At 52.9% G+C, this 14,850-nt stretch overlaps 1 protein-coding gene across 1 annotated transcript in view; it reads right to left on the bottom strand.

Annotated features, from left to right (window-relative positions):
- Nucleotides 1-14,850, bottom strand: part of USP34 (ubiquitin specific peptidase 34) — a 2,509,780-nt gene that overhangs the window by 617,035 nt on the left and 1,877,895 nt on the right. The window contains exon 64 of the mRNA XM_085612349.1: nt 13,785-13,829. Coding sequence (XP_085468475.1) covers nt 13,785-13,829 — 45 coding nt within the window. The remainder of the gene's footprint in view (nt 1-13,784; nt 13,830-14,850) is intronic.

Genomic DNA, 14,850 nt, shown 5'->3' with positions numbered 1-14,850 from the left:
GGAGCCGGACGGTAGATGAAATTGTCATCCATCGGCGTCGGCTGCGGCGCCGGACGGTGCCGCACCGGCGCCGGGCCCGGACCGGGGACGGCGCCGGGGGTGGAACCGGTGTCGGCGCCGGCGGAGGAGGCGTCGTGAGGTCGACCGGCACCGACTGAGATCCAGGCCTGGATCCCACGGGGACCTGCGGCGTTGGGACCGAAGTCGTCGACGACGCCAGGGCCAGAGCCGTCGGCTCGCTAGGTCGCCCTGTCGAGCCTGCGGGGCCCGAAAGCACGCCGGTAGGCGTCGACGGCGGAGCCAGGCCCCTCATGGCCGAGAGGAAGGCACTGATCTCTGACGGAGTCGCGTCAGTCCCAGGGACCGGTGCGTATGGGGACGGACGCGACTCCTGCGGCTCCGACGGAGCCGCGGGGTGGTACCACCCGGACCCTCGACCGAGTCGCGCGACTGGCGAGGGGAGTCTGAAGAGCGGTGATGCCTCTTGGACTTCTTAGCATGCTTCGACTTACCCGAAGACTTCGATCCCGACGAGCGGTGGTGGTGGCTGCGGCTCCGCGACCGGTCCTTCGACCTCCTCCTGGACAGGGACCGTGAACGGCGTGGAGCCGGATGTCGGAGCTGGAGAAGCTTACGGGACTGCTCCCGCCTAGCCTTTGAGGTCAAGGCCTGGCAGTCGAGGCACGACTCCGCATTGTGGTCGGCCCCCAGGCAATAAAGGCACCGGCGGTGGTGGTCCGTCACCGACAGCAGTCAATGACAGGAGTCACAGGCTTTAAAACCAGGCATCCTACCGGCACCAGTTTGAATTGAGTAGACAAAAGAGTCCAAAAAGTTGTAGTCAAAAAGTGACTAAAGGGGTAAGCTCTTCCCGGATCGGCGCTGTGTGGCGCGGAAAAAAGAAGAACTGACGTCAGCGCAAGAGGGCGGCGTCTAAGTACTCCGACGATGTCATTCCGGCGCACGACGACGGACGCGGAGCCGCAGACATCGCCTACCGACGCGCAAGGTGTATTGCTGACGAAAAATCTTTCCGGATCCAGCCTGACGCCTGGGAATATTCTAAGGTGAGGAATCTAACGTGTTTCTTTCAGATTAACGAGATTTGGTCAGGCAGATGTAGGAAAGCAGACAGAGGAGCAAGATAACCCTGGAGAGTGCCCAGAGCAGAGCCCTGCTGGGCAAAGGTAAGAATAGAGAGAACGATATCAGAAAGAGAGGCAGAAAAAGGGTCAATAGATCTTTCTGTACAATATTTTACCAATTTTTGTCACGGCAGGAGTAGACCGTTTTGGTGGAATGCCATCTGGCCGCCAAGATAACTTCACAGACTTCAGGAGGAAGATAGAAAGCTATTAATTGTCACCGCTCAATCTCCCCAGAAAGAGGCAGAGAGTTGACAGGTTTGGATGAAGGACCCTCCCCTGCTGCTACGACAGAAGATCCTCCTGAAGGGGCAGCCTGATCTGAGGATCGATGATCATGCAAAGAAGCTAGGTATACCAGACTCTCTGTGTCCAGTCTGGAGCCACAAGAATGACTTGGGCCTGGTCGATCTTCATGAAAAGTATGGGCAGAAGTAGCTTCATTGGAGAGGCGAACGAGAGGCCTGAACTCCACTTGCAACACAAAGCATCGCCGAGTGATAGCCGCTTTACAAACTCCAATACGCAATACTGCTGACATTACTCTTAGGAGGCGAACAGATCTAACCAAGGCTCTCCACACTGTTAACAGAGACCTTGCGCCACCTCCAACTGGAGACAGCATTCATGATCATCTAGGCATCGACGTCTGAGTTTGTCCGACCTGTCGTTCAGAGAACCTGCCAGATGTTAAACCACCAGAATCATGCCCTGTTGCTCCAGCCATGTGCAGAGGGGTGTAAGGCCTCTTCACACAAAGGGTCCACAACCTCACACATCCCTGATTGTTGCAGAACCACATGGTAATAGTGTTGTTCATGAACACCTGCACCAACCTTTCCTGGATGGAAGGCTGTGGAAGCTGGCACTGTATATACTATACCAAAGTAAGGTATAGTGTGCACAGAGTCCAGGGAGTCCCCAGAGGTATAGCAGAGGCTAAATTGGCCAAGAAGTTAGGTTTATCCAGAGGGTGTGTTAAGCATTTATTGTATTCACTCAACCAAGACTGATGGTGCACACTCAGAGACAGAATCCAGACCAATTGGGTAAGTATAAAAAAGGTATACTTGTATTTTATTTCTAGAACCAAGCAGGACTTGGTACAGGTTGGTAAAATATACTTTCAATTGTAAACCTTGTTACAGGTTTGTATCACTTTAAAATGCAGTTTGAATTACACAGCAATTACTTTCAGAACACTTTTTAGTTACTTTTGGATTAATTTGAGTATTGGGGGTGGTATGCCTAGATACAAAACATTAGGATCTCACAATACAGGGTAAGTTTGACTTTTTATACTTTGCAGTTTAGTTCCCCTTTCTCCATACAAACATCAGTTCAACACTTAGAACATTTTAGGCCCCAAATCTCTTAACATGGGTTCCAATGGAAGAAAAAGTGTTAGCAGTTCCTCAGGTAAGTACATGACTTATGAGTGGGAGCTTTTGGGGTTAGGAGCAAGGTTCCCCAAGGTCTAGATGGGCACTCGAGTTGCACCACCAGCAGCACTGGGGCCGTCGGGTGCAAAGTGTAAGGGCCCAATGTTAGCCAATGGGGCTAAGGGGGCCTTTTGTTAGGGACTGCTGATGAGCAGGCCTCTCAGGTGTGGGAGCAAAGCTCCTGGGGTTACGGTCAGCACTGCAGGGGCCAAGAATCAGCACAGGAGCTGCACCACCAGCGCAACTGGGACGGCTGTGTGCAGGGTGCAAAAAGGACGTCAGGGACCTGTCGTTTTCAATGGAGACTTTTGGTTATGTGAAGTTGTTGCAGGCTCAGGCAGGGAGAATACCTGAAGGTGAACACTGACTGGAGAGGTAATTTTGGATCTTGAGAGATGAATGGACACCATAGGTTGGGCCACCTAAGGGCGTGGGGCATCTGGTGCAGGGGTGTCTTCTGGCATCGGGTTTTCTTAGCTCCGGTCATGGTCGGGGGACCCTCCTGGTTGAGGCTGCAGGCTTCGTCTTGAGGGAGGTAGGGGATACCCAGATTCCAGGTCATGATCGCTGGGGAGCCTCCTCGTGGTGCTGGGCCACTCGAACTCCGGACGTGGACGTCGGGTAGAGAATCAAAGAATCACATGAATCCAGATTCTGGTCCTGAAGTCTTTGCTTGAGCAAATCTGTTGCTCACGGGAGACAGAGTCTGTAAGGTAAGTGCAGAGCAGGTCCTCCGGGCTCTGGGGGTTGCTGGACATGCTGGTTTCTTTGCCGTAGGCAGGTCGGAGTCAGGACAGGCTGGTAGAGCTGCGTCCAAAGCAGTAGGTGTCATCTTCTTCCTGGGTCAGCATGGCTCTTCAAGCCTTCTTTCTTCATCGAATCTGAGGAGGCAAGGTTCAGGGTTGCCCCTAAATACTAGATTTAGGGACATTTAAAGGGGTGTACAGGTCGGGACCAATGGGTCCCTTCCTTGGGGTGGGTACACCCACAATTATGCCACCCTCAAATGGGAGGGGACCATGAGCCTCTCCCTGATTGGCTGGGTCCTCTCAACTTCAATATTAATGTGACCGATATGTGTGATTCACCGCGCCTCCCCCACCTCAGGGGTAGGGATCGCAAAGGTGAGCACACCTCTTCTCCTAGCTTGATTTTCCTTCCGATTGTCCTGCCCAAAGCGGGGCCAGAACCGGTGGGAGCTAGTTGCTGGGGACAGCAAAAGGCAGGGAAAGTTTCCAAAGACAGCAGGCCTTTGAAGCTACTCCTTCGTGGACCCAGCCCATCCTGGAAGAGGAGGCATGACACCTCTGCCCAGGCTGGGCTGTGTCTGGACCCAGTGAGAGGAGGCTCTCTACCCAGGGGTCTAGAACCATGTCTGGTGGTGGCAAACGGTGGGCAGCCATTCAGGAACCACACCAAGGCTGGTCGATCTAAGATGCCCTCCGAGTGCATTTTACATTAAATCCCACACTGGCATCAGTGCTAAGCAGTTTGCTACCAAACTTCCTATTTTTTAGTAAAACCATTATGGAGCTGTGGAGTTTGTAATGACCAACTCCCAGACCATATACTCTTTATGGCTCTACTACACTTACAGTGTCTAAGAATGGACTTATACATTGTACGGGGCACAGGGCTAATGCCACTGTGCCCTCACCTGAGGGCCAGTGCACCCTGCAAGAGGGGTGACTTACCTAGGCCTCAGGCAGTGGGTTGCAGGCATGGCACAAAGGGAAGTGTACCATGTCGACACTTCACTTTTCTCTGCACCAAAACACAAAACCTGCACTGGCAGTGTGGGGGTGTTAAGGTTCTGGGCCCCTAGGGGTGGCACAATAAATGCTGCAGCCCTTAGAGGCCTTCCTTGGTCACAGTGCCCACACCCAGGGCACATCAAGTCAGGTTGCATCAGACGTCAGGCAAAATGTGGGGAGTAGCCATGCAAAAAAGGGCACTTTCCCACTAAGGCACAGGTTACTACTTGTGTAACGATATATCTGTAGGAGACATAAGTTAGTGATAGATTCCTTACCTTAGAATTTCCCCAGGCGTTAGACTGTATCCGGAACGTTTTGCTAGCAGTACCCCTGCGCGTCAGTAGGTGGTGTCGTGCGTCTCCGCGACCGTCGCTGGCGTCGTAAGCGCCGAGAACGTCATGGAGACTACTTAGGCACCACCCATGCACGCTGACGTCAGTTCTGTACACGACTTTCCGCGCCAGGAACGCAGAGTCATGCAAGATACTGACCATTGGTGCCAAGAAACTAGGGCCCTGAAATGGATGACCTTAACCCTAGAAATCAGTTTGCATAACGGGGTTGATGGATGGGGCGGTGAGGAATCTATCACTAACTAATGTCTCTTACAGCTATATCGTTACACAAGTAGTAACTTGTTCATCTGAAAGAGACACGTTAGTGATAGATTCCTTACCTTAGAATAAATACCCCAGCAATACGAACCCCGGTGGAGGGTCTGCGAAAAGAGTACACCAGAAAGTCACGGAGAACAGAACGGCCAAAGAAGCCGTCTCTCTGGACCCGTCTGTAAAGGCAGTAATGCTTGGTAAACGTGTGCAGCGAAGCCCACGTAGCTGCCTGACAAATGTCCTGCAAGGGGACGCCACGTCCCAAGGCAGTAGTGGCTGCCGTCGCCCTGGTAGAATGGGCACGCAGCCCCACAGGACGCTACTTCTTAGCCAACGAGTAACAGGCCTTGATGCAGAGAACGACCCACCAGGAGATGGTCCACTTATGCACAGCCCGACCTCTTTTGGCGCCCACGTAGCCAACAAAGAGCTGGTCATCCACCCGGAACGGTCATGTGCGCTGCAGGTAGAACGAGAGTGCACGTTTTGGGTCCAGACGGTGGAGCCTCTCTTCCTCTTTCGAAGGAAGCGGAGGCGGAAAGAAGGTGGGCAAAGTGACGGTCTGCCCGATGTGGAAGGGCGTGTCAACCTTTGGCAAAAAAGGATGGGTCCTTAAAATCACCTTGTCTGGATGAACAGAAAGGAAAGGAGGTTTGGAAGAAAGAGCCTGGAGCTCACTCACTCTTCTGGCAGAGATGATGGCTACCAGGAAAGCCGTCTTGAGAGTGAGACGATGCAAAGGAAAGGTATGAAGGGGCTCGAAGGGAGCGGACATCAGATATGTCAAGACAAGGTTTAAGTCCCATTGAGGCATTATGAATGGCACGGGAGGGAATGTGTGCGTAATGCACCACACTTCCCTGGACAGAGGGAAGGAATGCCTTCAGTGCAAGTCGGATCGCCCGAAGCTCCAACAGATTGATATGGAGCCTGGACTCCGCCGGAGACCAGAGTCCTCTGATCTCCGCCTCTCCCAAGTGGCCTCCCCATCCCAGGAGGGACGCATCCGTCACCACTGTATGCTCTGGTCGGGGAAGGGAGAGGGATCTACCATTGACTCAATCGCGATTCGTGAGCCACCAATGCAATTGCCGTGCAGTGCCCTCCGAGATCTGGACATGATCGGACAGGTTGCCCTGATGCTGCGCCCACTGGAACTTCAGGTCCCACTGCAGAGCCCGCATATGCCATCTGGCATGTGTCACCAGCAGGATGCAGGAGGCCATCACGCCCAGAAGCCAGAGGGTCATCCTGACTGAAACCCGGGACAGAGGCTGAAAGATCGGAATCATAGCCTGAACATCCCGGACTCGTTGCTCGGGAGGATAAACCCGAAACAGCGTTGAATCCAGAACCTCTCCGATGAAGGGGAGCTTCTGAGAGGAACTCGGGAGCGACTTCGGCACGTTGATGGAGAACCCTAGCAAATGCAGGAGGTCGGCCGTAGTCTGAAGGTGGTTGACGACTGCCTGGGGCGAGCTCGCCTTCTACAACCAGTCGTCGAGGTAAGGGAAGACTGACAACCCCGACCTGCGCAGGTGAGCTGCGACCACCGCAATCACCTTCGTGAAAACCCGAGGGGCGCTGGTAAGGCCGAAGGGGAGCACCGCAAACTGAAAATGCTCCTGGCCTACCATGAACCGCAGGTAACGCCGGTGGGCCGGCAGGACGGGGATGTGAAAATATGTGTCCTGCAAGTCCAACGCTACCTTCCAGTCTCCAGGGTCGAGGGCAGCCAGGACCTGAGCCAGAGTCAGCATTTTGAACTCCTCCTTGCGGAGGAAGCGATTGACGTTCCAGAGGTCCAAGATGGGGCGCAGGCACCCTTTGTCCTTCTTGGGACCAGAAAGTAGTGGGAATAACAACCACTCCCTACTTCCGGACAGGAACGCACTTGATGGCCCCCTTGGCCAAGAGGGCCGTGACTTCCTGATGGAGAAGTACCAAGTGATCCCCCGACATGCGGTGGCACTGAGGTGGCATGGCTGGAGGGGAGAACTGAAAGGGAAGGGAGTAGCCCCTGCGGATGATCTGCAACACCCACTTGTCTGATGTGATATCGCACCAGTGGGGAAGGTGGTGGCGGATCCTCCCACCCACCCACCGGCGTGGGGTGCTCCTCAAAGCTCGGATTAGGAAGGTTTGGAGGTAGAAGCAGCGGGGGAGTTAGTGGACTGACCCCCACGCTGATTCCCAGGCCCGCCCCTGCAGAAGCCGCATCCGCGCTGAGGCTGGTTTTGCACTGGCTTGCTGAAGGAATGTGCCTGGGTGTCTTTGCCGTGGACACAAAAGGAACGAAACCCAGGAGTGGCCAGGCTCTTTGCAGAAATACCCAAGGACTTGGCGCTGGGACGAGTGCCGGACCTCCAGCAGCTTCCGGCGCCGCTCCCTCAAGGCCTTCGGGGTCATAGCCCGACAGTCCCGGAGTCGTGGTCGGTCTCCAGGCAGTAGAGGTAAACATCGTGGGGGTCTGCCACCGACATATTGCGAAGGCAGGCCCCACAAGAGTTAAATCCAGGCATCCCTATGTGCACCAAGGAGTACAGGAGACAAAAAGTCTCAAAAAGGGTAGTCAAAAAGTGACTACGGTACGTGCACTAATCGGATCTCCACTTGCTGGCCCGGAAAAAGACAGAACTGACGTCAGCGTGCATGGGTGGCGCCTAAGTAGTCTCTGTGACGTCATCTCGGCGCTTACGACGCCAGCGACAGACGCGGAGCCGCACGACACTTTCCGGATCCAGTCTGACGCCTGGGGATATTCTAAGGTAAGGAATCTATCACTAACGTGTCTCTTTCAAATGTAGAAATGCTTTTAATGCCTATCAGATCACTTGGAGCTCCAACATGTTGATGTGGATTCCGGATTCCGCCGTATACCAGAGTCCTCTGATTTCCACCCCACCCCCACATGGCCGCCCCATCCCAGGAGTGACACATCTGTCACTCCTGTGAAGTGACGCATGTCACTCCTGTGAAGTGACGCATGTCACTCCTGATCTGGTTGGAGAAGAAAGTCGGCTTTTCTGCTGACCCAATCACGGTTCATTAACCACCACTGCAGATCTTCCACTGTTCCCTCCGAGATCTGGACCATTGGAGAGATTCTCCTGACGCTGCGCAGACTAGAACTTCAGGTTCCACTGCAGAGCCCCCATTTGTCAAGGAGCTTGTGACACAAGCAGGAAGGAGGAGACCATGAGGCCCAGCAGCCTCAGTCAGTCTCACCGAAATCCAGGATAGAGGCTAAAACACTGGTTTCATAGTATGAAAATCCTGGACTCACCATTTGGGAGGATAAGCCCAAAACAGCACTGTGACCAGCAACAGCTTTGATGAAAGAGAGCATATGAGAAGGAGTCAGGTGTCCCTTCAGCATGTTGATAGTGAACCCCAGCAAATGCAGAAAGTCTGCCTAAGAGTGGAGGTGGGAGATGACAGGGCGAGCTAGCCTTCAACAGCCAGCCGTCGAGATAGAGGAAGACTGGCCCTCCTGATCTCCACAGATGTGCTGCAACCACGCCATCATCTTGATGCACACCCAAGCAGCACTCGTGGCTCACTGTGAACCGCAGGTAATGTCTGTGGGCAGGCAGGACGGGAAAATTGAATTATGCATCCTGCAAGTCCACCAGAGTCCACGACAGACAGGACCTGAGCAAGAATGAGCATCTTGAATTTCTCCTTCTTGAGGAAGAAATTGAGAGAGCACAGGCCGTGGTCAGGACGATGGCCTTCGTCCTTTTTTGGGCACCAGAAAGTAGATGTTAGACCTGGCACCTTGGCGTGAGTTTCCCTTCCACTTTTTGATGGTGTGCCTCGACTGTTTTGCTGGTGTTGTCCGCTCAGAGCGCCGCGCCACGGCTAACCCGTGCCGCAGCGCAAGTGCTCCCTAGATAAAATGTTCATAATTGGTATACATGATTGGTTTATTGAATTCACTGTCAGTCCCCAGTAAAGTGCACCCGGAGTGCCAGGGCTTGTGAATGCCAATGCCGCTAGTGGGCTGCAGCGCTGGTTGCGCCACCCACAACAGCGGCCCTGTAAAATGTATCCTGGGTCTGCCACTGCAGACCCCGCATGCAGTCCCGTACTGTCCCGCCGGCTGGGCAAGTGCCCACACTTGCCAGCCTCCAGAACCTTCCCTTAGCCTCATGTTAGTCACCCCTATGGTAGGCCCGCGGGCAGGGTGCGTTGTAGGTGTAAGGTAGGACAGGCCCGGGTTGTGCGGCCTGTCCTAGTAGTGAATTACCGCCATAGTCATAGTTCACTTTTGCAAGGCTACCTGTTCTCATTAGGCCAGGTGAGCTGCTGGAATTATTACACCCTATAATCCCAGCAGGCTCAGGGAACGTGGTAGAGAGATATGTTTCGTATGCCTGAACTCGGAATGATAAAATATTTCTTGTAGCCAAGTTTATTTTACTATCCTGGGTTTGTAAATACGACTTTTAGAAAGTCCGTATTTACTTGCTTAACCATTTCAGCCGCCTCTGCTGTGCGTGTATCTGACTGTCTGGGCTATGTGAGTGACAGGGCTGGGGGGATGACAGGTAGCGAATGGCAGGAGAACACCTTGGTGGGAGGTGGGGGTGCCCCTTGGATTCTGAATAGGGCAAGTGCTCCACCACCACAATGCTGGCTCCGCCCCCTGATGAGCGACTGATGACTCAGCCTGCACCTGGCCCCGGACGGGCGAAGCGCTGTCCACAAGGTGCTCCTGAAAGTACTTGTCCCCTGAATGCCGGCTCCACCTCCTGTGGAGCGGCTGATGTGCCTGCCCCTCACAGTGAAAGCAAAAGTCAGAGTACCCCCAACAAAGTGCGCAGGACTGAGAACGGTTATGCGAAGGCCCCCCTGGCCTGAAAGAACAATAGAAATGTGGTATAAAAGTAGGAGCCCTGCTCCTTGCAAATCAGAATCCTGTTTTAACACAAAGAACCTCTGCCCGACTAGAAGGAGAAGAAGACGCTGGAAGGACTGGCCTGCTGCTTGCCTTGCTGAGAAAGGAGAGGAAGAGACTTGCTGAAAAGACTTTGCTGCTTTGTGCTTTAAACATTCTCCAAGGGCTTGATCTGAGCTTGCCCCCTGAACAGGACCCCAGGACCAGTGGGTTCTTTGTGCCTTTGCTCGTCCTGAAACTCGAGCCGTGTGTGCATCCCGCTTGAGGAAGACTGCGCCCCTCATTGCCCCTCCTAGGGCCGTGACACTCGGGAGCCTGCCTGCCTTCGCCCCCTTGAGAGCCTCGCTACGACCGGAGTCGCTCTCTGCCCCGGGCTAGGCCGCCGGCGCCTCTGCCACCGCCTGCTATTGGAGCGCGCTGAAGCGCTATCACCCCTCCCGCCGGACTCCCTATCCGACAATCGTGAGCCCCGCCGGGTCCCCAGCTGCACGGACCGTGCCCTGTGACCCCGCTTCGCGATCTCGCCCTGAGATCAGGCCGCGCCGCCCCCGCTAAGGAGACCCCCGCACTGCCGTGCTGAGGGTCGTGGGCCGCGCCTGCCTGACGACACGCACCCGCTCGAGAGGATCCAAAGGCGCCCCCATCATCACTGAGTCGCACCCGCCCGTGCCGACTCCCGAAAGCAACTACACGTTCTTAAGGATTCCAGTACCGGGCTCGGGGCCCGCAACGCCTTATTTCCCCGTCCGCAGGAGCCGAGTTGCTGTAAGTACTGGAACCACAAGTAACATTTGCGAGAGACTACAAAGTATCCATTTGAAACTACGAACAAAGAACATTTGCATGTTTAACAATCTGGTGGCATAAAGAAAAACGTTATTGGTCTTGTGATAAGTCTGCTGAGATATATATACCTATTTTTACATAAAGAAGCGTATTTTTCTACATATCCAAGTCTGGTGTCCATTTCTGGGGGGGATTAATGTATTTACTGTGTGTATGATCCCAACTGCTTAACTGACTATCGCCTGGAGAATAGCCTTGGCTGCTCACGCCACGCACCTAGAGGGTGAGCAAGGGTCATTCAAAAGGGGTTATCCTGCGCCCTGACGTAGAGGAGAGGGTTCCTGCTTGACACAAGGGCAACCTTGCGCCAACCAGAGACCCCCGAGTCTAACAGTAGGGGAATAGCAACTATGACCTACAACTGGCATCAGCACGCTCTCTATGGCTCCTTTGGCCAAAAGAGCTGTCACTTTCTGGCGGAGAGGAGATAAGTGGTCCTCCATCAGCCTGTTGTATGTAGGTAGCATGGAGGGAGGGTAGCATCAATGGGGAGTTAGTAGCCCCTTTGGACAATCTGCAAAACCCAACTGTCCGATGTTATGGACAAACAGCAGAACAGTTGAAGGCAAATCCTGCCGCTTACTGGGCGCCCATGATGGTAAATGAGCGGACTAGGAATGTTTGGAGGCTGTGGCTGCTGGGGTGGTGGTGGACTTACCCAACCGCTGGCCATCCGTCCACGGCCACGCAGAGGCTGGTAAGCATGCGTGCCACTGTGGATGGACAGTTACGGACGCAGCTGCATGCCTCTGCTGTGTCCACGAAAGCAACAAAGGCAGTTTGAGGGTGACGAGGGGCCATACAAAGGCCCATAGTCCTGCTGTCCTTAAAGCGTTCCAGAGCAGAAATCGCCTTGTCTCCGAAGCGATGGAAGCCATCAAAGGGCATATCCATGAGAGATGCCTAGACAACCCCAGAGTATCCAGCAGTCCTCAACCAGGTGTGGGGTTGCAGGGTCACTTTCAACTAAACCGCTTTGCCCACTGAGTGGGTGGTGTCTAACCCACATTGAATGGTGAACTTAGCTGCATCTCTTCCATTGGCAACAAGCTGGGAGAACATGACCCGGGCCTCATCCTAGACCGTTGGGAGAACCTGCACAACCGTATCCCAAAGTGAGTGGGAATAGCGGCAAAAAGTAATGCGGTGTTCACCGAGCACAATGCCATGCTAGTGGAAGTAAACATTTTCTTGCCTAAAGAGACCCGCATCTTGGATTCCTGGCCTGTGGTGCTGTTCGATGTGGGCCAGGATTAGCGTAGGATATGGAGGCCTGGACCACCAAGCTCTCCAGAGTGGGGTGTTGGGTGAGGACGTTTGGGTCTGCTGTAGTGGGGCAGAGGCAGTGGGAATAGTCTTGTTCACAGGAGCACTGAGCTGGGCTTGGACCATGTCCCAAGCAGGATGTTAGTAAGTGTCTAATTGAAAGGGAGAAGCAGTTCTGATGGGGATGCTCCTGGCTGAAGCACTTCAATCAGGAAGTTAGTTTTGGCAGCCACTGAGGGCAAACTAAGGTCCAGGACCTCAGCTGCCCTCGGCACCACCAATGCGAATGAAGCTCCTCCGTAGCCACATTAGGAGGAGAAAGCATGCCAGTATCTGGAGAAGTAGCCAGTCCACTGGCTTCACCCAGATACTCCCACCAGTCCAGTTGTTCCTCATGAGGCTGGTATTCTTCAGGGACCTGCAACGCCTCCCATTCCTCCCCAAATCCTATCCCACAGGAATAGGGCTCAGGTTCCGACCTGGAAGGCATGGCTCCAGTCCTGGCCGGAATTGATGTCGACGACACCCTTCCTGCTCCATGTCGGTGTCAGGGACGAGGATGGAGATGGTGGCGCCGGGAGCATCGGCGACGGGAGCATCTGCCTCTGGACTGGCACCGGGAAGGTTAAGGTGACCCGACTGGTGCCGATCCGGATCCATCTGGGGATCCATGGGCCCGACTGGCCCTGGATCCGCCATCTAGGATCCAATAGAGGCCCCTCCTGAACCAGCTGGGCCCGAAGGCACGCCATAGAGAATGGTTAGGAAAAATGTGAGGCGCATGACCTCAAAAAATTATTTTAATTGGATGGGGGTCGCTCCGGCCCTCGGAAAAATCAGGCAGGGATGAAATCGACCCAGGCACTGCCTCAACAATGGAGGCAGGATTCCAGAGGCGATGCTCCCACGTCAGCTGAAGGATGAGGGGAAAATCGAAGCATGCTATTACTTTTTCCTCTTATGGAAGTGGGACATACCCGAGTGACTCGATGACTTGGAGTACGACGACAACCTCAGACTCTGCAAGTGCTCCAGAGTCCTTCCTCTCGACCAGGACCTCAATCATCCCGGCGTCATGCATACAGCTGCTAGAAACTTGAGGGAGGCCTTTAGGTTTATGGTGCGGCAGTCAGGATAGGCCGTCGGGTCAAGGTCCCATTCGAGGCACCAGAGGTAAAGAAGTTGCGGGCCCGTCACCGACATCTGTCTGTGAAAGGCGTCTCAGGACATGATGATATTCCTGCCACACAAGGAGGTAAGACCTCAAAAGACCTTGACAAAACATAGAAAAAAGCATAGTCAAAAGTAACTAAGGGATAGCTCTTCCTGGATCTGCACTGACTGCCACAGAAAAAAAAGGACTGAAGTCAGTGTGCCTGGGTGGTGCCCACAAAGGCACCACAAACGTCACTTTCGGCGTGGATGACACCAACTAAGCCACCTGGAAAGGAACGGTGCCACCTACTGGTGCGCAGGGGTACTGCGGAAGACAATAATTCCAGATCTAGTCTGACCCCTGGGGATAATTCAAAGATAAGAATCTGCAGCTAGAAGTCTCTATCAAATAAAACAGACAAACCATTTCAGATTTGGTGAAAATCAATCATGCAGGCAGAACTCTGGAAAGTTATTATCAACATGAGCAGGAAGAAATTAGGAAATAGAGAAGATATAAGGGGAAAAACTACATTGCCTTACAAGATCTGACATATTTCTATTTAAAATATCCAGACACCTCTTGAATATCACAAGGCACGATAGCAGCAACAAATGGAATGAATACACTATGAGATATTGATGCATACAAGACTTACCTCAGGTGTCAGCTTTGCAATTGATGTAAAAAGCATTGATACAACCTAAAAAAGAAAAGGAAAAGAAACATATTTACTTCTAATCCTTCTTCTCCATCAAGGGAGTCTTTTATGAATTCATGAACAGTGAGTATTTCCGCACATAAGGAGGATCCCAGAACACTTTGCGTAGGAGGCTGGCATAGCATATGGTGCACACTTATTCAAGTGGGGCACCTTGCACTAATCCAGGCAACCCTTATGGGGATTTTAGTGGCCTTTCAAACCATAGAAAGCTCTCAAAGAGGTCGCAAAAAGGAGTGTTAAGCAGAATGTTTTACCAGTTTAATCTGTAGAGTAGATTAGATAAACAGAAACCACACAGTGCTTAGCAAAAATGGCTCTTTATTATTACACAATATCACTATCACATCAGTATATCTCCCACACAGAGATATCAACACAATACACAAAAATACTTCAAATGCAATCAAGTAGCACAAAATACAGTGGTCTCCAGGGGCAGACCAAACCATATATTACGAAAGTGGAATGTGAACTGTAAAGAAGAACACGACGTGGACCAGAAGACCCAGAGGAGCCTGGGACACAAGGTTCACCCATGGTAGGTATCCAGGAACCACACAGAAGCTGTGTGCAGAGTGGGAACACAACTGCGATCCCAATGGAAGTCAGTGGAGAAGTCGTGGTTGCAGTTTTGGACAAAAAGGAGCCTCCCGAAGGACCCCGAGGAAACCCTTTGGAGGACAGACGGTTGGAGAGCCACCTCACTTGTGGATGCCCCGAGAACCAGGCTAACTATAACAGGGAAGCTGGGTGCATAGGAGTAAACTGACGTCGGAACCTGCGTAGACAACAATGTACGACTTTGAAGAAAATGCCTCTGGAAAAGACTGTGAAGGAGTCGGGTGCAATCTTTTCTTACACAGTACAGTATACCTGGATACTGCACTGGGACATTTCCCGAAAACAGGTAAGTAGAAGCGTTTTTGTTATTCAGTACAATTTTAAAAGGATTTCTTAGGTTTTCCAACTCCACACTTAAAAACTTTTCATAGAAAAACAG

This window comes from Triturus cristatus, chromosome 6 (genome assembly GCF_964204655.1).
Source record: "Triturus cristatus chromosome 6, aTriCri1.1, whole genome shotgun sequence".
Lineage (NCBI taxonomy): Eukaryota > Metazoa > Chordata > Amphibia > Caudata > Salamandridae > Triturus > Triturus cristatus.
This window is presented reverse-complemented; position numbering and strand designations above follow the sequence as displayed.